The sequence below is a fragment of the Lynx rufus genome, unplaced genomic scaffold, assembly GCF_022079265.1.
Source record: "Lynx rufus isolate CCGP_SWC_20201006 ecotype Redwood Valley unplaced genomic scaffold, mLynRuf1.p SCAF_4, whole genome shotgun sequence".
Classification (NCBI taxonomy): Eukaryota; Metazoa; Chordata; class Mammalia; order Carnivora; family Felidae; genus Lynx; species Lynx rufus.
The window spans coordinates 21,059,421-21,079,692 of NW_025814856.1; the positions used below are offsets into that span (position 1 = coordinate 21,059,421).

Below are 20,272 nucleotides of genomic sequence, written 5' to 3' on the forward strand. Positions count from 1 at the left end.
TCTGCACACCTGCCAGAGCATTCTTTTGTCATTGGAGAGATGCCACTCAGGGATCTCATGAGCTACAGAAGGAAGAAAGGAATCTTGAGCTGTGGTTCAGAACATTAAAAATGCGCTCTGTTCATCTGGTTTGTTCATAAAATTGTTGTGTTAATGCCCTAGGGGAAACGGAAAGCTATTTTAGCAACATTCCCTAGTTTGGTTGGGATTACGTGTGGAGGAAAACATTCCCATGTCTGTCATGGCTACAGTCTCGCTTTTCCTGTTTTCATGGTTCCCCCTGCATGGCCACGGGAGGCTCTGATGAGGGCTGGACAAGAATGTGCTCTGAGACCGGGGAGGCTGGAGTTAACCAGCGCTGAGGGGTTCACGCACCTGTCGAAAGGATGGAGGCTCCTGTGTCACCGGAATTGTGTCATAGTTCTCCTGGGGACAGGGTGGAAACGAAAAGGCCATCTGGGAGAGGCCCTCTGGTACCCTGTATGCCATTCTGCCCTTGTGTCACCTTTTGTGATTTACAAAAGCGAGTGCAAAGAAGTGAGCGTGGGGTATGTGAGCCGGGAACAAACCAGCGCTGCCCTCAGTGAGTCACGCTTTCCTTCCAGACCGCCTCCTCCTCGCCAGACATGGCCGTGTGGAAGCCACACACTATTACTTCCACATAATTGAAAAGGGTGTCAGGGTCTCCCAGACACGAACCAGAAACATGCTGCTCAGCTGTCATGTCCAATGTGACTAATGCAGTCGTGTCTTAATCAGTCCCTGCTCACTGCCTGCTCTAACGGAATCAGAGCCCTGCTCCAAGGCCCCACTTTGTGACAGGGTGGTGCAGAAGAGAGGCAAGGACCAAGAGGTGTCAGTTTTCCGGGCCCCTTTCCCACCTGGCACTGTGAACCAGGTGGCCTCTGCCAAATGCACTTGTCAGGCCAGGGCAACATTGAGACAGTGTAGCCAACGGGGTCATAACTTTGGGACACATTTACATTTTGGAGGGAGGGAGGAAACGAGACAAATCAACGGTGATTGCGGAGATTCCTTTGCAAGTCGGCTGTTCTATCACAGGCCCTCAGGCAGCTCCTGAGGCTGAAGGAGCAGCCCTGGATGAAGTGTGCCACCCTGCCCAGGCCCTACCCAGCAAGAGCTGACTGAACTGGGGCTCAGCTGCCCCAAGAGCGGCCCATCCCCTGGCTCACTGTGACCTTGCCCCACAGCCTCTGCCCGCTATGGACAACCTGGGCCGGATCCTTTTCTCCTGCAGGGGCTTGGCATCGGGAACAGAAGTTAGAGCTGAGAGGACTGGGGGCTGGAGACAAAAGGTGGTGAGAAAGAAGGTCTCATCATCGACAGTGCTGCTCAGCCTGAGGCAGCATCTGGTTCTGAAGACTCCTCTTGGCACCGCCCGCCAGCCCGACCGCCCTGCCCACCATCTGGGGCCCCAGGAGAGGTGAGAATCACCCCAGGAGGAAGCCAGGAGAAGCAGAGAGGGCCAGGAGCTCGCTGGTGCCTCACCTCCAGCCTCATGATGAGGGGGCTTCACAGCCCCCCTTCCCGAGTTCCCGGGGCCTGTTGTCAGCAACCAGGGGCCCTCAACTCCTCAGGAACCTGACACAGCAACAAAAGAGCATGCCAACTGGCCAACTACGGCTCTTGTGCACCTGTGCACCCTTTATGTTCAGTGGGGGGCACAGGGTACTGTACTAGGTCTCACAAGCCGTGGGGAGGGTCTCCAGAGGGTGCTGGGGCTTGCAAAGGCTAGCACGGAGTTCTGGGTGCACGGACTCCGGTGAGGACTTAACTCATGAGGGGAAAGACCCAACTCCCTGCATCACACTTCCAAGCCCCTTCCACCTATGCCGCATTGCCCAGGAGTGATGGAGAAGTTCCTGGGCAAGGAATTGACTGCACTTTGGGACAGGGGCACCCAGCCACTTCTGTTCATTAAGAAGAATTTATAAGACCTTTTTAATTAGGCCCCTAAAGGAGGCTGAATGACACTAAGAGCCCAATTTTCCAATTTTACTATGTTGTACCCGGATGACTCTGGTTAAAAAGCAATGACATTGACTAACAGGACTGATCGTGCCATGGTAAGTGGGGTCAGATGATGATGCAAATCACTACGCATCTTCCTTTCCCTCCAATTCTTCAAATAAAGCACCTTTTTTCTTCTTTCTTTGAAAGTTAACTAGCAAATGAAATAATTACATTAAGGGCTACTTCACCCAGGTACAGCAAGTAAGAGCAAAATAAAACAAGAGCATCTGATGGGCTCAAAAGTCAAATTTCCAAATTAAATACATACACGGTCAAGCACCTGATGGAGGAAGATGTGAAGGTGAGAGGGTACCCGGGACTCCCCCAAATCACGGTCTAAAATCACACACTTGCCCTACCTGCCTGACAGGAGTCCTGATCCGTCAAAGGATGGCTGCTTAATTTTTTAAAAATGACCAAGACAAGGACCAGGCCAGACAGAGAAGACAGGAGACAGAAAAGCCCAGCAAATGATGGGAAACGGTGCTTGGGGCAGGAAGGGGAGAAGAGGAGCGTGCTGCTAGGCCTTTCTGTCCCAGACACAGAAGATCCCCCTGCAGAGGCTGGGAAACTGCCCCTCTTTCAGAGTTAGGGCCCACAGGCCAGTCACAGCATCACTGCAGGAGAAAAAGTTCCCAGGAGGAATAAAGGTGGTTCACATACTCCAGCTATCTGCCCACCGTCCTTCTGAATTTTTTTCTTCTGTGGAAGGAAAAGATGTGAATAAAAGAATGGATTTGTTTTAAAATCAGGGGACTGACAGGAAACTAGCAACACAATCGAATTCCACAGGAAACAGGCGGGAGGGTGTGCCCCCTGCTGGATGCAGGCTGGCACGTGGCCACACGGCACTTCCAGAGCCAGGAGTGAGCGTTAAGTAGCGTGGCAGCAGCATCCCCTCACCAAGGGACCCAAATGGCCGAATCTGAAGTCACCGACACATGCACATGGCCAGAGCAGCACAGAAGGAATACTGTTACTCTCACCATCAAAGGCTTCTTCGTTTCATAAAAGGACGTGCTTGTTGCGGCAGCACATATACTAAAAGGATGTGCTTTAGAGACTGGTTTCCATGGAGAAGCAGCCTCACTGTATTTTGAGTGGTACTTAAAGCCAAATGTGTGGTTCCCCCCAGAAACTCTGCTCAGGTACAGTGAGGGAGCTTGGCACACATGTCCACAAACATGGTGTGGTGTTAGGGCACCGGCAAGGGAAAGCCCTCGAGCCAGCGCTCGGGCCCAACTACATTTCCAGGAGGTGGCCAGGGGGTGGAGGCAGAGGTCAGCAGAGTCTAGAGGGCCTGCTGCCAACGTGCTGACAGCCCAGGAGGCAGGTGCTCATAGTGAGAACACACCCGCTTGCCCAAAACTCAGCTGTGGGACTACTTTTCCTATAAACAGGGAGGTAGGACATGGGAAGGAGCCCTGGACCGCTGGCCTAGCTGGCCATCTTTCGAGAGGAGCTGGCCCTGGGGCACCAGGATGGATGGCTCAGTAGGGTAAGCGACCGACTCTTGGTTTCAGCTCAGGTCGTGATCTCACGGTTTTGCGAGTTCGAGCACTGCATCAGGTTCTGCGTGGACAGTTTGGAGCCTGCTTGGGATTCTCTGTCTCCCTCTCTCTCTGCTCCTCCCCAGCTTGCGCTTTCTCTGTCTTCCCTCAGAATAAATAAACTAAAAATAAAAAAATAAAGAACAACAACAGAGGAGCTGGCCCTGACCGCAGCGGCCCTGTGCTGACAGCAGTTGCAGGTGGACCGTGCGGGGTGAGGGATGAGAGACCAGAGCACCAGCTGTCAGGCACAGCCTCCACACCGGGGAGCACAGCAGAAACCTGGCTGGGCCCATTCCCGAGAGCTGGGGAGTTGGCAATATTGTTAGGCAATAGCAGCTCCTCCTGGAGCAGAGAATGAACATTGTGAACGTGTGCACAACTGGTCCCGAACCCTGATGCGGGTGAGGACGATGGGGTGTGCTAACCTTAGTTTGCCAAAAAGGCTGATCCCAGTGCCCTGCCCCCAGACATGATGGTTCCAAAGGTCTGGAGTGGGTCCTGGGAAGCTGTATTTCTAACTTGCAACCAGGCAATTCTGAGGCAGGTAGTTTAAGGGCCACTTTTGGAGTCTGGGGTCAAATGGGCATGCAGTGGGTAACAGGGTTCCAGGGGAGAGGGTGGTGGCCAAGGGCAGCAGAGGAGGAACTTGTGAGCCCTAAAGGTCGATTTCTGTACACTCAAGAGGTAAATAAAAGTACACGGAGGGAGGGAGGGCTGCTTCAGTGCGTGCTGCCCACCCCACCCCATGGGACAATCAGTTCTAAGCTAGCCTGACCATGCCTTACAAGAGCATAATCAAGGCCACGCTTTGGGAGGGTCTCTGACTGGGCAATGATACCTTGCATTTAGCTACTTTTCCAATTAGCACAAAGCATTCTCCCTTTGAACAGATAAAAAGTCCAAGTGGCTTGGCGCTAGTCTCCATGTGCTGTGGGTCTTGGTCCTTGGCCCCTGGGTGTGTATTAAAGGGGTGCATTTTAGCCAAACCACCACCTGACACAAGTTGCCCTGTTTCTGGGTATAAATGGAAAGTGTGGGACATCAGGACCACTATGACCATCACCATTATCACTATTACCATCCAGGATACAGTTTGTGTCAATGATACCCAAAAGGAATTAATATATTAGTGAAAGAAGAAAAATGCTTTGCCACCTGAGAACGATGCCTGATGATGTTGCCTGCTGGCTGCAGGGTGCGGGATGCAGGGCTCAGACCATCATCTGGAGGACCAGATCCCCAGGCCTGCCACTCTTGTCCGGAAGCTGGCATTCAGGGTTACTGAGAAGTGCTGGAAGCAATGGGCCGGAGGGAGGGGCTTGCCACACAGAAAGCACCCCATTTTATTCTGAAGGAAAAAAATACCCCACTTCTGCTTCAGCTGCCATCTGTGCAATCTCCGCGAGAGCAGCGCTCCCTTCAGGGGCCAAGGAAGCTCACACCAGGTCACCGCTCCCTCAGAGCCTTCTTGCAGGTGGCCAAGCCAGGGGTCTTGAGCCAGCCTGCACTGAATCTGGAAAGGCACGTGGTCTGGGGTGCACAGCAGCCAAGATGAGGTGTGTGACTCCTCCTAGCTAACTCCGGGAAATGTGACCCAAAAGACTCTGCGTTTTCATTTCTTGGGTTTCTCATTGAGGAACGTTGTTCCCTCTCTAAAAACCCAGACCACAGTGCTGACATGGGGAAAGCCACAGCTCCAGGGCCATCTCTGTTCTAATTTGATGCATAACATCAGGTCTCCTTCCTTCTCTTACGGAGTAAGTTCCATGTTCCTGTGAAGGGTCAAGTGGCCACATCTGTTTCCGGGCCAGGATGTTAACTATAATGTCCAGGAGATAGTTTGCTGGTGTGTGTGGCACCTTAGGTCAATCACAGCAGAAAGGAATACATTAATCAAAGGGAAAAATACTGATTAGAACAGACTGGTGACAAAAATAACGTATTGATTTTAAAAGAGCTTTTTGGTCTTCCCTTAGAAGCGGAGCTCCTCCTTCCCGTTGGGAGGTTCGAACGGACGGCGTCCAGTCCGGCAGCTCTCCGACGTGTCACCTGCCTGGGTCAGTCCTACTCCACCGCAGACCCCCAGCAGGGCTCTTCTGCACCTGCACAAAACTGCCCCGCGGCTGGTCCAGGTGCCACAGGTGTCCACGCCTCTGCGGTCACAAGGTTTTGTCAGCCAGTCTGGACACACCTAACTGAGTCCTAACAAAGTGGATCAGCCTGGTCTCTGTGAGGAACGCTGTCCCAACAGTCATTCCCAAGCAAAGGGCCCCCACGGCAATGTGCGCCAGCCTGGCTGGCCAGCCCTGCTCACAGCAGAGCAACACCTGTGGGAAGAAAGCATGGTCATCACCCCTCCATCCGTACGGCCTTCCTCTGGGGCAAGCCAGGGCAAGTGGAGGCCCTAATATTCCAGCTTCAGGTCAGAAAGAAGGGGTGACAACCGCACACCGAGGGGCTTCTCTGTTCCCACTGATAACACTGTTTGGCCACGTCTATCATAAGATGCTGTCCTAGAGGCTTAGGGGAAGGGGTGGCAAATACAGTAGAACCTTGGATTGTGAGTAACTTGTTCTGCAAGTGTTCTGCAAGATGAGTAAACACTTCTAATACATTTTAACTTGATAAACGAGCGATGTCTTGCAAAACGAGTAGTATGTGATGCTGAATGTCACATGATCACAACTGAGTCAATGGTTCCTAAAATTTGCTTTGATATATGAGTGCTTTGGATTACAAGCATGTTTCTGGAATGAATTATGCTCACAAACCAAGGTTTCACGGCACTTGCCCAGATGATTCAGGAAGAGGAGGAAGGGGGAGCCGAGAGCAAGGGACAGTGGGCAGCTTGCAAAACCATGTAGTGTGAAGGCTGCCGGGAGTCTCACCTCAGAAATACCAGTAATCCCACCACTGAGGGCGAATGCTCCGAGGAGGGCCGGTGATAGGCACAAGCCCACCAGGGGCCTATGAGGGCTCTTTCGGTAGTAGCGGTGGATGAAGCAAAGGCTCTGTGTGATCCGAATGCCCATGTTAAAGCAATTGGCCAAGATGAAACCCACACTGCCACACCACTGGGTCAGGAGGTAGGATAACACCAGGAATGAAGATGATAGGGCCAGCATTGTGAAATTGTACCTGCAGAGAGGGAGACAAGCAAAGCAGGGCAGTGGGTACGTTCTCCCAAGATAAGATTGCTCCAAAATAAGTGGCTGTGAACATGAGATCACAGAAAGCACCTCTGAGTTGCCATGACCCAGCTAGTTTTCATAACCATGAATGCTATATGGGTAGCATGGAAATGTCATTGTCCTGCCACCCCCCGGCCCCCCACCGAATAGAAGAGTGAGAAAATGAGTAATTCAAGATGTTTATGGTTTTTAAGGATAAGTGATTTGACACTTTGTGGTCAAAACACATAAAAATCCTGTTCAGCCCAAGTCTTCAATGTGAGGCACAAAGAATATGACAGGGTAATCATTACATATGAATGCAAACTCTGAGACAGGCACTGTGAGGGGTGCGGGGATACGTTGGTGAGTGACACACGTGGCCCTGCTCTGAGGCTTCGATGCATTTTACAGACAAGGAAACCAGGCACAGAGAGGCTGAATAATCTACTTAAGGAATGACCTGACTCTGGGCCCTAAACTTGGGGAAACGCATACTGCTTCCCTTGGGAAATGCAGAAGCCCTGTAACCTTGGCCAGGAGACTTTACCCGCAACAGGTGACCAGCCTCCAAAGTGACATGCACACAGGGAGCAAGGCCTGAATCACTGCAGTGTCCCCATCCTTCCATCTGCTCTTCATGTCACCAGAGCTCTCTGGATTCCTGACTGGATGGACCATGCTGCCCTTCTACTTCTCTGGCTTCAAGCAGCATGAGCTTAGTTACCTTTAGGTCTCAGCAAGGGCAACTGAGTCTTAGCAAAGAGAAAACAGTTGCTGTAGTCTTCCAAAAGGCTTGTACAGTCATGAACAAAATTCTCCAGCATCTGGTTTCTGCCTAGCGAGCAACAGGCATTCTAGGTACATAGTTTTTGAGGGAACCAAACCATTAGGTCCCCCAGCTATGTCTGCTGGGTTAGGAAACCTCATAGGCCACCCAGGTTCAGCACGCAAGGGATGGTAAGAAAGCCACTATGTCTGCCAAATGCCCAGGTACTAGTCCTCAGGCTGACCAAGCCCAAGGTGCTATGGAGATATACTTTATCAGAGGAGGTGATAAGAATACCACACACACACACACACACACACACACACACATACACACAATCCTCCAACAAGGGAGGTGTACTTTTCACTGACACCTGATCAATGATCAGAATGGCCAACTTCATAACAAGCCACTGAGGGTGGGGACCATCACAGACCAGTTACGTGACCTCTTTTACAAAAAGAAGTAGAGCTATATAATCTTTTTTTTTCTCCCCAAGAAAATATCTCAGACAGCTCTACTACACTAATCCTTGGATTTGAGGCAAGAGATTCCAAAACTTTCAAAGTCATTCTCACCCAACTCTAAGTAAAATGTCAATAATGGGTGAAACCAGTAGCTAATTCATGCTAATTCAAGCAGCGACGAATTCAACAGTGTGGCTTCTTTGGTGTGGCCATTTGGGAAGAGCTGATAATGATAAGGGTCCAGTGTTTTTCACTGTCAGAAGATGGCTCTACAGCTGTTGAAATTTCCAGAACTCACAAATCTATAGCCTTAAAGGCATAATCCACTTCAGGAAAATAAGGGAAATTTAAAGATGCAATTAAAATACCACTTTTTAAATCAATTCAAAATTAGCGACAATAATGACTATTCTATAAGGTTTGGTTACTGTAAACAGTAAATTCTTTATGAATGCTGATTTTTTTCATGGCCCCAAGAAAATACTAGGCTTAAAATCATGCTTATCAAGACATAGATGGTCAAGAATGTGGGCTGTGGCAACAACTGCAGTATCCCCCAGCGGGTGCTGGTTGAGCACATCAAGGCACAGCCATCAATGTGGCCTCCACAGCCATGAAAAGGATGGTGCCAGTCTCTCATGAGCCAACATGAGAAAATGGCACTCGTCCTTCACTCAACAATTATGGAGACCAGCTCCACGCTGGACATTCAAAGGCCAACAAAGCAGTCTTGGGCCTTTGTGTCCCTGTCCCCTGTGCCTGAGAGGCTCTGCCCCATCTTTGTACAGCAGACTCTGCTTGGTCATCCAGCCTCAGCCTGAATGCCACCTCCTCAGAGGGGCCTCCCAATCCAAAAGAGCCTCACTCTTTCAGCATAACCCTGTTGTAGTTATCTGAGCTGCACAGTATTTCCTTATTTATTTACGTGTTTGCTTTCTGCCTCCCCCACCGTCAGCTTCAGGAGAGCAGGGATCTCGTCTGTCTCTTCATTGCTGTATTCCTGGAGCTTAACACGATGCCTATTAGAAAGCAAATGCTCAAAAAGCATTTGTCAAATGAAAAGAAATGGAGAGCTCCTTAACAAAACAGAACAAAAATTCTTCAACAAGGAAGACGAAAAAGCCATCATTCAGAGTCTATATATATTATGAGGTTATTAACAAAAAAACTTGGAATTCAAAGGATTTTCTAATATTCCAGGTCCAACCAAATGCCCTATTTTAATTTAGAAAAACACTGATTAAAGTTTTAAGTAAAAGCCCATGACTTTATCAATACACTATTTTTTTTTTTCAATTCAGAATCTAAAATGCCCAATGTAAATCAATCATAACATTTAACTAAACTGCCCAAACCCACTATAAAAATCCTTACTGGAGTTGTATGTCTGGTTAAATTCACAGAGATAAAAAAATGCTGTGGTCTGTGATGAGGCCAGGTGCCATGTGCTCACACGGGGGCTGGGGGCTGGGCCGCAGGCCCAGACAGAACCTGGCTGCTGGGTTTAATACACACAGGGGGAACACATTTCACTCTTTGGGGAAGTGCGTTGCTACAGATGAAAACTGCATTAGAAGGCGCTTTGGTTCTGTGTTTTCTCCATGCTGACTACTAATACCGTGGAAATAATTTTCCAGATGTTTATATATCATCAAAATCGCATTACAGTGAACTTAGAAAGTTGTTTCTTTTGGTTCATTGCAATGTAAGAGGAAAGAAAGCAGCCAGCCACTGTCTATATTCCCTCATGATTTGATTGTAAGATACATTTTACCATATTAAGCAGGCTTAGTGCTGACTCTCCCCCTTAACACTAATGCTGAAATTATTACAACAAAATTCCCTCCAAAGAGATAGATTCCTTGTCCAGAGCTCTTTGTACTGTGGCCCAGTGCCTCATTTAGTATATTTTACATTATATCTAAAAATTATTTCACGTTTGAAACACCTTTCAAATAAAAACACAGTATTTCAAAATTAAACTTAAAGAGACCTTTTCATCCATGGGGAAAAAAAGGGTGGGGAGGATGACTCCGAGTAGTTTTATAGTTACACATTTAACTATCTGAAGTAAAAACCCTATCTGGACCAGTATCTGAGAACTGCAGGTTGTGACTTAAAAGTAGGCTGAGAAATCAGTTTACTGGGTCATGACATGGCAGTTTGAAAAATGCAATCTAACAGAATTAAGAATCATCAGTGTGTCTGCACATAACTGGGGTATTTGCTGCTTCGTGAGGGCTTCACTCAGTCATGTCCACCTAATATGTACAGGGTCACAGTGCTCAATGTAGTTTTTACTGATAAACTGGTCTGGGCCAGTGGTTCCTCAGACCGTAGCTGTCCATCAGACATCTCCTAGAGCTATGTGATGAAAGATTCCTTGGCTCCAGCCCCTTACAGGCTAATTCAGTTGGTCTAGGAGGGGCTGGAACTCCTAGGGGACTCTGGTGGGTCTGGGCTAAGATGCTGCTCTGGGCTCCAGTTCTCGACTGCGCAGTAGCAAAGTCACCAAGCTTCCTTGTGAAACAGCCCCAGGCTGGAAGCATAAAGAGGCTGCTCTGAATGATAGGAAGGTTCTCCAAAAAGAAAGTTACCCTTTCTTGTCCCACCTCCACCACTGGGCCTGAGGGCTATTGATGGCACTCAAGGCCTTAGAAAGGCAGTACAAGACCTCCCACAAGGGATCCAGGTCTCAAGGGACAAGAGGATCACCAGGACCACTTGCCTCATTATCTGCACCCGTCCCTCTACGGTCTTTCCCTTCTCCTCCTCTCCTTTTCCCCTATCAGTTTTACCCCTCTCCTCAACCTCATCCTGTAGTGATGCCTTAAGATACTGCCATGCTACTTCTGGCATTTGGGACGCAAGAGATGAATGATGCTGGGTGAGGGTCAGAAGCTCTAAGCTAGGAGATGGTGTCAGAATCACTGAGGAGCTTTTAAAAAACACGTATGTCGGGAGGCGGCTGGTTTCGCAAGCGTGCTAGGAGAGTGGTGGAAGAAGGGCAGATAGGAATCTGCACATCGAACAAGCTCCAGGGGGCATTCTGACTGACGGCCAGTGCTAAGAACCAGTCTGAGGCACCAGAGCAGAGGTCCTGATCTGGGGTCAATGGATGGGAAAAAATTGTGGCAAACATATATGCGCACTTGGGCCTTTCTCTGACGAAAGGTGTCACAGATCCCTGAGTTTCTCCAAGGCCTACAAATCAGAGTCTCAGGTGGAGGACTCTGCATCTTGCAGAAGCTCCGTGGTAACCCACAGGGGCACTGGGCAAGGTGGTGGAGGAGTGGAGCTGGTCCTGTGCCTGTCTCTGCAAACCTGGACTAACACAGCCCCATGGGGCCCGGATTTCTTCCTCCTCCAAAGGGAGGCGAAGGGGGGTTGCTGCCCTGGCCGTGCGTGGGGAAGACTAACCGGATGGTGCGTGCGCAGCCACCGGAGAGCCCGGGCATGGCGCTAGTGCTGTAGGTGCTGCCTCTGCGAGAGCTTTCCGTGAATCCACGCTCAGGACGAAAAGAGAGAAGACTGGCAACTTGGCGGAAGGCCATGATTAAAGGCGGGTCTTTCAGGTTACCTACCTGTCGACCTCCTCTTTGCTCATGGCAGCAAATGTGAAACACTCGGTCACTCCGTTGATGGCAAGCAGGAGGACGTAGAGACAGTAGGAACGCAGCAAAACAGGACCTATGAGGAAACAACCCACGGAGACTCCAGAGCCCAAACAGAAGGCCCACACGTACCAGAACTGGCTCAGGAGCCCTGCTGGTACCGTCAGTGGGCAGACACATGCTCAAGCCTATGGTCTTAACTATCTGGAAGGCCTCCCAGTATTCCATGGCACCAATTAAAAGAAACGGCTAAAAACAAAAGGGCAATTGAGATTAAGCCTACAAATCTCTCTTAACAACTAAATTCTCATCTGACCAGGAAGCAAGTCTTCTCACTTTGTAAATCTGCACGAAGAGGTCTGCTGGTTTGAGCACTCAAGGCCACTAGTGGCCCTGCATGTAGGAGAACCTCGGCTGAACAGGTCCTGGACAAAAGACACTGGGGAGAAGCCCAGGGCTCAGGAGCGGCAGAAAACTAGAGACAGAACCCCTCCGCAAATCTGCAGGGAGAATCAGAGTAACCATCGTGTTATTTTCTTCTAAAACATAGTGATATAGTTCTATAGCTAACTAACAAGTTTCACAAAAATCTGCTAACAAAAGACTGGGAGCCTTAAAAATGGAATTGATCCCCTCTTTTAGGAGGGCCATTACCAAGAGGCAGCCAAGCAACTTTTTTTTTTTTTTAATATTCCTGTTTATTTTTGAGAGAGCACGCATGAGCGGGGGAGGGGCAGAGAGAAAGAGGGGACACAGAATCTGAAGAGGTTCCAGGCTCTGAGCTGGCAGCACAGAGCAACGTGGGGCTCGAACCCACCAGCCATGAGATTATGACCTGAGCCAAAGTCAGATGCTCAACGGACTGAGCCACCCAGGCGCCCCACAGCCAAGCAACTTCTAATAAAACCTATGACCCAGCAATTCCACCCATAAATATCCATCCAACAAAAATAAATGTATGTGTTCACAAAACCCCTTGTACAAAAATGTCCATAGCGGTTTTACTCATAATAGCCCAAACTGATCATCAACAAGAGAAAGAATAAACTGTGGGCCAGCCATATAAAGGAATACTTCTCAGAGAAGTGATCAAAGAGAAAAAAACTACTGATCCGTGTCAAAACATGGATGAATCCCAAAAACTGTATATTGAGGGAAAAAAAACAAACATTAAAGTGTCCATACTTTATGATTTCATTTGCTTTTTAAAAAAACTTATTTACTTTTTAAATGTTTATTTATTTATTTTTGAGGGGGAGAGAGAGTGAGTAGAGGGGGCAGAAAGAGAAGGGGACAGAAGAACCAATGTGGGCTCTGTGCTGACAGCAGAGAGCCCGATGCGGGGCTCAAACTACGAACCAAGAGATCGTGATCTGAACTGACATTGGACGCTTAACCGACTGAGCCACGCAGGTGCCCCATGTGATTTCATTTATATGAAGTCCCTTTTAAAAGCAACACTGGGGCGCCTGGGTGGCTCAGCTGATTGAGCTTCTGACCAGCTCAGGTCATGATCTCACGGTTCGTGGGTTCAAGCCTCGCACTGGGTTCTGTGCTGACAGCAAGAGCCTGAGTCAGATTCCATCTCCCTCTCTCTCTGCCCCTCCCCTGCTTTCTCTCTCTCAAAAATAAACATTTAAAAAAAAAAAAAAGCAATACTAATCTGTAGTGATAGAAATCAGAACAGTGGTTGCCTCTGAGGTAGAGGGAGGCAGATGACTGGAAAGGGTCCTGAGAGAACTCTCTGGGGTGATGAAAGTGTTGAACCTATCAACCAGGATGTTGGTTACCTGGGTGTATATATTTGTCAAAACTCATCAAATTGTACTCTTAAGAGTACAGAATCTTACTTTATGTAAATTAGGCCTCAATAACTTAGTCACTAAAAGAAATCCAGTGTTCATATTTTCTGGCAAAGGAAAGGCATTCAGATCCACAGCACGAGTCCAAAGAGTCAGGAGCAGAGCAAGGAGATGAGGGAAGGAAAGCCAGCAGGGGCCAAGGTTGGGGATATACTACCAGAAGCCACCATTGGTGTTAGAGAGAGAGCTGAAAGTTCGGTCAATGTGACAGGCAGCTACCACGAGGAGAAAAATGCTAGAAGACCCTGCTAGGACAGTGGCACTGATGGAACCCTGGGCCAGGCAAGAAATAACAACAGTCCTGATTCACCAAACAGCACATTTTTTTCAGAGACTGAGAATCCAGACTATTCTTAAGACTCTTCTATTTCTGAAGAGGATACCAAAGGAATATCTTTTTGAATCTAAAATTGTTATTTTTTTTAACGGTGTTGTATTAGTTTCAGGTGTACAATATAGTGATTCAACAATTCTACACATTATTCAGTGCTCATCATGTTGAACCTAAAATTATTAATGACGGACATAAAACATTAGAAACAGAATTTATTACCTTAGAAATCAACTAACACTGACCCTTGTAACTGATAAATCTATTATCAATGCTGAAAACTGGGACCAGCCTCTTACTTGAGCAAAAGGGCTACACAATCACAGCAGTCTGTTTCTGTACCTTCTATGACTAATTACTCCACCAGGTGAACACTGTATTGATGGGACAGCCTTCTCCTCATGAAAATGTCCTGTGATTTCATTACAATACAAGCTGTTTCTTGGTGATTACCTTTTTTAAGGAGGCCCTGCTACTGTGAAATAGTCAAGTCCCCAATCTCTGCACACTGACTCATACTAATGGCTTCCTAATGAGGCCTCCCTGCCTGTCTGATGGAACCCCAGGGTCTCACAGCACAAGCTGCAGGGAGCTGCAAACCACCTCATTGGGTTCACAGCAGGTGTTTCTCCAAACTTAATGACCTTGGCTCTTGTGTAGAAACTTGGCCCCTCCTCCGTAATACCCTAAATTTGGGACCATTATAGTGGAGACCAAAACATGCCAGGGAACTTGTAAAATGGCATCTGACAAAGCCCTTTACATTGAGATGGGGCAGCAGAAAGAAGACTTCAGGGTTCTTGTCTAGTGCCCTGAGGAACTGAAAACATCTTTACCCAACCCAAGATGAAACACTGCAAGTGGACTGCCAGCCTGTGGCCCAGCACATTTTGAAATTGGTGAAGTCCCCAGGGCCTAGCAAGTGCTATGAGGTGCTCAGTGGCCTGGGCACCGATGTTTCAAAGTTAGACACGTTCGATAATTTTGTCCTTCAAAGACCAAGAGTCACTGGATTAAATATACCATTTTACTTGCCGAGATCAATTTTATTCTCTGCAAATGGCTCCGAGTTATCCTTCAGAGGCTCTCATGCATCAGGCCGTGAGATTTATGTGGCATTTACTACCTTCAGATGTGTTTAGTATCAAGCGGAGACTCATTAGAGCCTGCTCTCTGCCTTCCTCCCTCATCCAAGAGGGTGCACAGGGAAGTGCCCCGCAAGACACATCTTAAGCCTGGGAGGAGAGCCAAAGATTCATAACGACTTCTCCAAGTGAATTTGGGGGACTGGCTGATGTGGTGCCAAACCCCCCTAATGGTACCCAGATGTTTCTGACCTTGTATGAGGGGAACGGCCTCAGAATCCCAGCCACTGACAATGTCCCCTATACTGACAAGTATCAACCCGTATGCATGCAAGTTTTTGAATTTCATAAGACTTTTCTATTTCTGATTAGAAATTAGAATCAATCTGACAAAACTCTTGTGCATACCTGATCCAGAGCTAAGCATGACTCCTCCATAGATATCCAAAGCCAGCTGAGAATAGGCAAAGCCAAAAATGGTGATGGTCAGGCCGGCCAGCAGGGCCAGCTTGAGCAGGGACTCCAACACGGTGGCGGCCACAGCCATGTCCTCCTGGGACAGGGGGAGAGGGAAGGAAGTTGGATGAATCATGAGCTAAAGAAAAACTTCACATCTGGCCTTATCTCTCTTTGCTGTCTTACAGAGCACTCGTTCACCTGCTGAGAGGCGTCACTGCTTTTCTGCAGCCTATGCTGTTTCCATGTCAATTAGCACGAAGGAAATGAAGGAAAAAAAGACAATATGTGCCTTCTTAGGTAGTTCAGGGGAGGTCTGGTTTTCAACTCATTCAGGATAAGTTATTTCAAAGGTTGCTTAGGAAACATTAGCTTTCCTCTCTGATATTTATTCTTTTTTTTTTTTAACGTTTATTTATTTTTGAGAGAAAGAGAGGGAGAGACAGAGTGTGAGCTGAGAAGGGGCAGAGAGAGAGGGAGACACAGCATCTGAAGCAGGCTCCAGGCTGTCTGCGCAGAGCCCGATGCGGGGCTCGAACCCACGAACTGTGAGATCATGACCTGAGCCGAAGTCTGGCACTTAACCAACTGAGCCACCCAGGCGCCCCTGGTATTTATTCTTAAATGGACAGCAAGTTTTTACATTGCTAGCCAGCTAGCTTTGTCAGTGTGCTTCTCCTGACAAACGTCTCCAAATTCTGACATTCCTGTCAAAGTATGCTTAGGAAAATATTCCTAAATCGACTGAGAACCAGTCGACTGTGCATAAACTGTATTTTTCAAAATGTCTTCTAAGACATGTAAGAGAGTGACTTAGCTTCCTTTTAATTCTAAGAGAAGTCAGACATTTTCGATGGTTTTAGAAAAAGGGAAGTTTCGACAACCAAATATGCCTGGATTAAAATCTCTTCTGTTATTTATCAATAGGAGTATATAGAAGAGTGTAGCTCTGGGCACTTCACGGTCTTTAAGAAGCTTATTAAGCAACTGGTGTGGTGAGTGACACCAAATGACCACATCCTTTTCTCCCCACGCCCTACACGAGACTTGTCCCAGACTCTGCATCCTTCGGCTCGCCTGTGGTTCTTGAGAATGTGAGGATGGAGGAGGCAACCTCGATTCTTCCAGCTACGCCTAGAGCAGGGGAGGGGTATGCGCCGCACTGGGGATGGCTGCAGAGAGTTCTGAGAAGGCTGGATCAAGAGTGAGCTTACAAAGAAGGACTAAGAATGAGAAGGGAGGGGCCAGCCAGGGCAAAGGGAGAAGGCTTCAAAAGAAGTGACCTCAGAGTCCTACCATCATTTGGAAGGCGATGGAAGAAAGAAATCTAGAAGGAAATTTCAGATCAAACAGAAGGGAAACTGGCTGCTGCACATTTCAGTCTGTTTACCCTGAAATTGGAGAATTCACCAGAGAGACAGTGACCTAAGAACCAAGACTACCTGCTTTTGAAGTGTGGCGTCCTTTCCTCTCTCTAGCACCTTGGCGAAAAATATGTAAAAACTCTCCTCTATTGGCTGGAAAATTAATCTGGCCACAAGGGAGCCAAGATTATTCACTATATCGTATACACCTACAAGAAAAAAAGGAAGAAACAATAATCCTACTAGTTTTCTGATTTGAGTTTTCATGGCACCATTCTTTCTAATTTAATTAAAAAAAATTTTTTTTTAATGTTTTATTTATTCTTGAGAGAGAGAGAGACAAAGCATGAGTGAAGGAGGGGCAGAGCCAGAGAGGGACACAGAATCCGAAGCAGACTCCAGGCTCTGATCTGTCAGCACAGAGCCCAACGTGGGGCTTGAACTCACGAGCCCTGAGATCATGACCTGAGCCAAAGTCAGACGCTCAACCGACTGAGCCACCCAGGTGCCCCACTAATTTAATTTTTTTAATGGAACTTTTTTGAGGTAATTATAGATTCACAGGTAGTTTTAAGAAATCACAGATCCATTACCCAGTTTCATGAATAGTAACATTTTGTGAGAGCAGGGCACAGTATTGCAGCTGGGATACTGACACTGACACAGTCAAGACAGAACATTTCCAGCACCAGCACTTTTTTTTTTATAGAAATCATTAATGCCAAGTTGATTTAAAAAATTTTTTCTTTCCACTACTTCAGGATTATAGTCAAAAATAAATACAAAGAAAGTATTGAGACTTATCTAGCCGCACGATCACAGGGCAACTCTGTGACTGTGATGGCAAGCTCCCTTTTCTGTCAGTGCCCCCAAACCCCAGATGGACACCAGAGCTCTGCAGGAACCAGGGGATCTCAACAGAGAACCTGCCACCCGAGTCACAAGAGAGGGGGCGGTCAGTACACTCTATATATTTACAGAGACCAACAATTTTCAATCCTTAGGAATCATTTTTTTCCAATATTCATCTTTTATAATCATCGGGTATATTTTTCATTAAATGTATCAAACCGCAGAGAAAACTATTACTAATCATCTACTAACGGTGTTCACTACAGAATTTCATCTTACCCTGATCGCCAAAATTTAACACGTTCAAAAAGGTCATTACATATCGCTCGCCTACAAATAGAAAACCAAAATAATTAGCATTTCAAGGGCACATTATTTTCTTGTTTCCTTTTATCGACTATCAACTTTCCAGCTGGCAAATACTCTCAAAGGAGAAAAATTATATAGTCAGTTAAAGACATGTTCTTAATATTGATTTCAAACAAGATTCTATCCATAATCTCAAAATAGTAATAACGGCAAATGATGGGGGATTTATTGACAGCAAATCTCCAAACCAGTTAAATTGAAAACAAAAACAAAATCAATAAGACCAGTCTAATAACTTAAAAAAAGGGAGGAAGGTAAGATTACTATATGTTAATCATAAAAATGACTGTTCCAAATTTTAAGTGTAGGTTCTGTGAAATGAGAGGTCCATGATTATGTGCACAGGCTCATCAGGTTTCCTCCTTGTGTGGCCCACTGTGGATGGATGGAGCTCTGAGCAGTGCCCAGAGCCGTAAAGGGCAAATTCTCACTTCCTAGCAACTTGCTCAAAAAGGAAAGCGATATTCAGAGACTAGAAGCAGTGAGGATCTTCTCTCAAGTCTCCCTTTGGTCCTCCCTGCACCCTCTCGGACTCAGCCCACATGACCACAGGACATCACTAGCTCCTATCTGTGTCTCTGCACTGCCTTGATCCATCCTCATTGCTAACAGTCCCAGCTTCTGCAAATACAGATCTTAAGGTGACCCCTGCTTTCACACCTTTAAATGGCTCTTGATGTTTACAAAAAGTCCAGGCTCCGTAATTCTGCACCTGAGGCCTTTTGCAAATCGACCCCAGGCTATCTTTTCAGCTTTCCTTCACCAACCTCATCCCCACCTACCATCACATGGTCATCCTCTGCTTTGCCCCATCAGGCTTTAGCCCCTCCAGCTGCTCTGCTTCAGGCTGGGCCCCTCCTGCTCCCAGCCTCGACTCTAAGCATGCTGGCCACCTAGACTGGCTTTTCGACAGGAACTTCTATGTGTTCTGGTACAAGCGGCTTCTCCTTCCCAACTCTGTAAGCTCCCTGGGGGAAGGAACCACATCTCCCTCACACTGCTGTCCCTCGTTTCCTAGCAGAGCTCCAGGAAATGCGAGGGCACTCGAAAGAGCTAATGTTTCCAAGTATAGCTCTGGCAGCCCTGGTTCAAAGCTAACCACACAACTGTTTGTGTCTCTGGTGAGAGAATGAGCTCCTCGAGGCTGGGGCCTGTAACTCATTCATCTGTGTATTCTCAGCACCTGGCATACAGTGTTCAGGAAATGTGGGGGCAGAAGTTAACAGCACCTATATTTTTGCTATTACAATGAATGATTTCAACTGTTTTTTAGAGTTGTAGTTTGTAGATAAAAAGAACCTTGTGGGGGTGGTCCTTGTCCAGCCACTTCCTCATTTCACAGCCATGGAGATGAAAGCCCTGAGAGGCTCCTAACAGCCCTGGACAGTCAGGCCAGGGTGGCCCCACCGTGGAAGCCATCGGTACCACATTCAGGCCTGGCTAACTCACACCTGCTGCCACAAACCTAGCCACTCCAATCTAGACAATCAGGCCATTGCTTGACTGGATCCACTTCTTAACTCATTTCAACTGCTCTTAAAACTCCGGGAGGAAAACAAAGTGCATAAAAGCAAATGCCCTTTCCAAACTCCCTCCACTGATTTTCCCATTCTAACAACGTGAACTATCACAATATACAATTTCACTACAGATACCTTTATCAATAAATATTTGTTGAACACTGATCACAAGCAGTCCCAGCAGGGTTCTGGGGAGATGGTGGTAAACAGCACATCCTGCTCCCAAGCAACATAGAGGTAAGGCACCTTCACTCAGCTCTCCAAAGGCTTCTGACCTTACTTTCCCCAGAAGTCCTATGAGCGAGTTTCACTTTTGTAATGGCAATGTTACAGACTCAGGCTAGAAATAAGCACTGTCAAAGCTCAAGAGCCCTCAGAGCCCTCCTGGTTCTATGCCTTAACTCACAGACAGGGAAAGTGGCTCAGGGGAGTTACTTCCCTTTGGAACCATAATTAATGAAAAATAAAGACAGGGGAAAAAAGGAAAATAACGAGATAATAATAATGATGGTTATATTAGAATGCTAGAATTATAGGGAACTTTCTATTTTCTAAAATTTTTGTAATGAATTCTATTATTTTTATAATTAAAATATAATTTTTTGAAAAGATTTAAAAACATGTTCAGTAACAAATATGTAGGTGTACGACATACGACATTTATGTGGAGAGAAGCCACTGCCTTTACTGGCTTCCAGCTGCCTCCAGCCTCACTCTCTGAACTACAGCTGGGCATAAATAAACCAATACACACATGGAGAAAGACTAGCTGTATGTGCAGCTCTGTGCCAACCCTCTGCCTGCATTGCTCTGTCACTGTTAAACT

At 47.2% G+C, this 20,272-nt stretch overlaps 1 protein-coding gene across 1 annotated transcript in view; it reads right to left on the minus strand.

Moving 5' to 3' along the window:
• Positions 1 to 4,368: 4,368 nt before the first annotated feature.
• The window catches only part of RFT1 (RFT1 homolog), a 36,039-nt gene continuing 20,135 nt past the window's right edge, over positions 4,369 to 20,272 (minus strand). The window contains exons 8-13 of the mRNA XM_047097233.1: positions 17,837 to 17,887; positions 16,784 to 16,914; positions 15,294 to 15,438; positions 11,578 to 11,683; positions 6,476 to 6,725; positions 4,369 to 5,914 (exon numbers count right to left, since the gene is read on the minus strand). Of these exons, the coding sequence (XP_046953189.1) occupies positions 5,747 to 5,914; positions 6,476 to 6,725; positions 11,578 to 11,683; positions 15,294 to 15,438; positions 16,784 to 16,914; positions 17,837 to 17,887 (851 nt within the window). The 3' untranslated portion in view covers positions 4,369 to 5,746. The remainder of the gene's footprint in view (positions 5,915 to 6,475; positions 6,726 to 11,577; positions 11,684 to 15,293; positions 15,439 to 16,783; positions 16,915 to 17,836; positions 17,888 to 20,272) is intronic.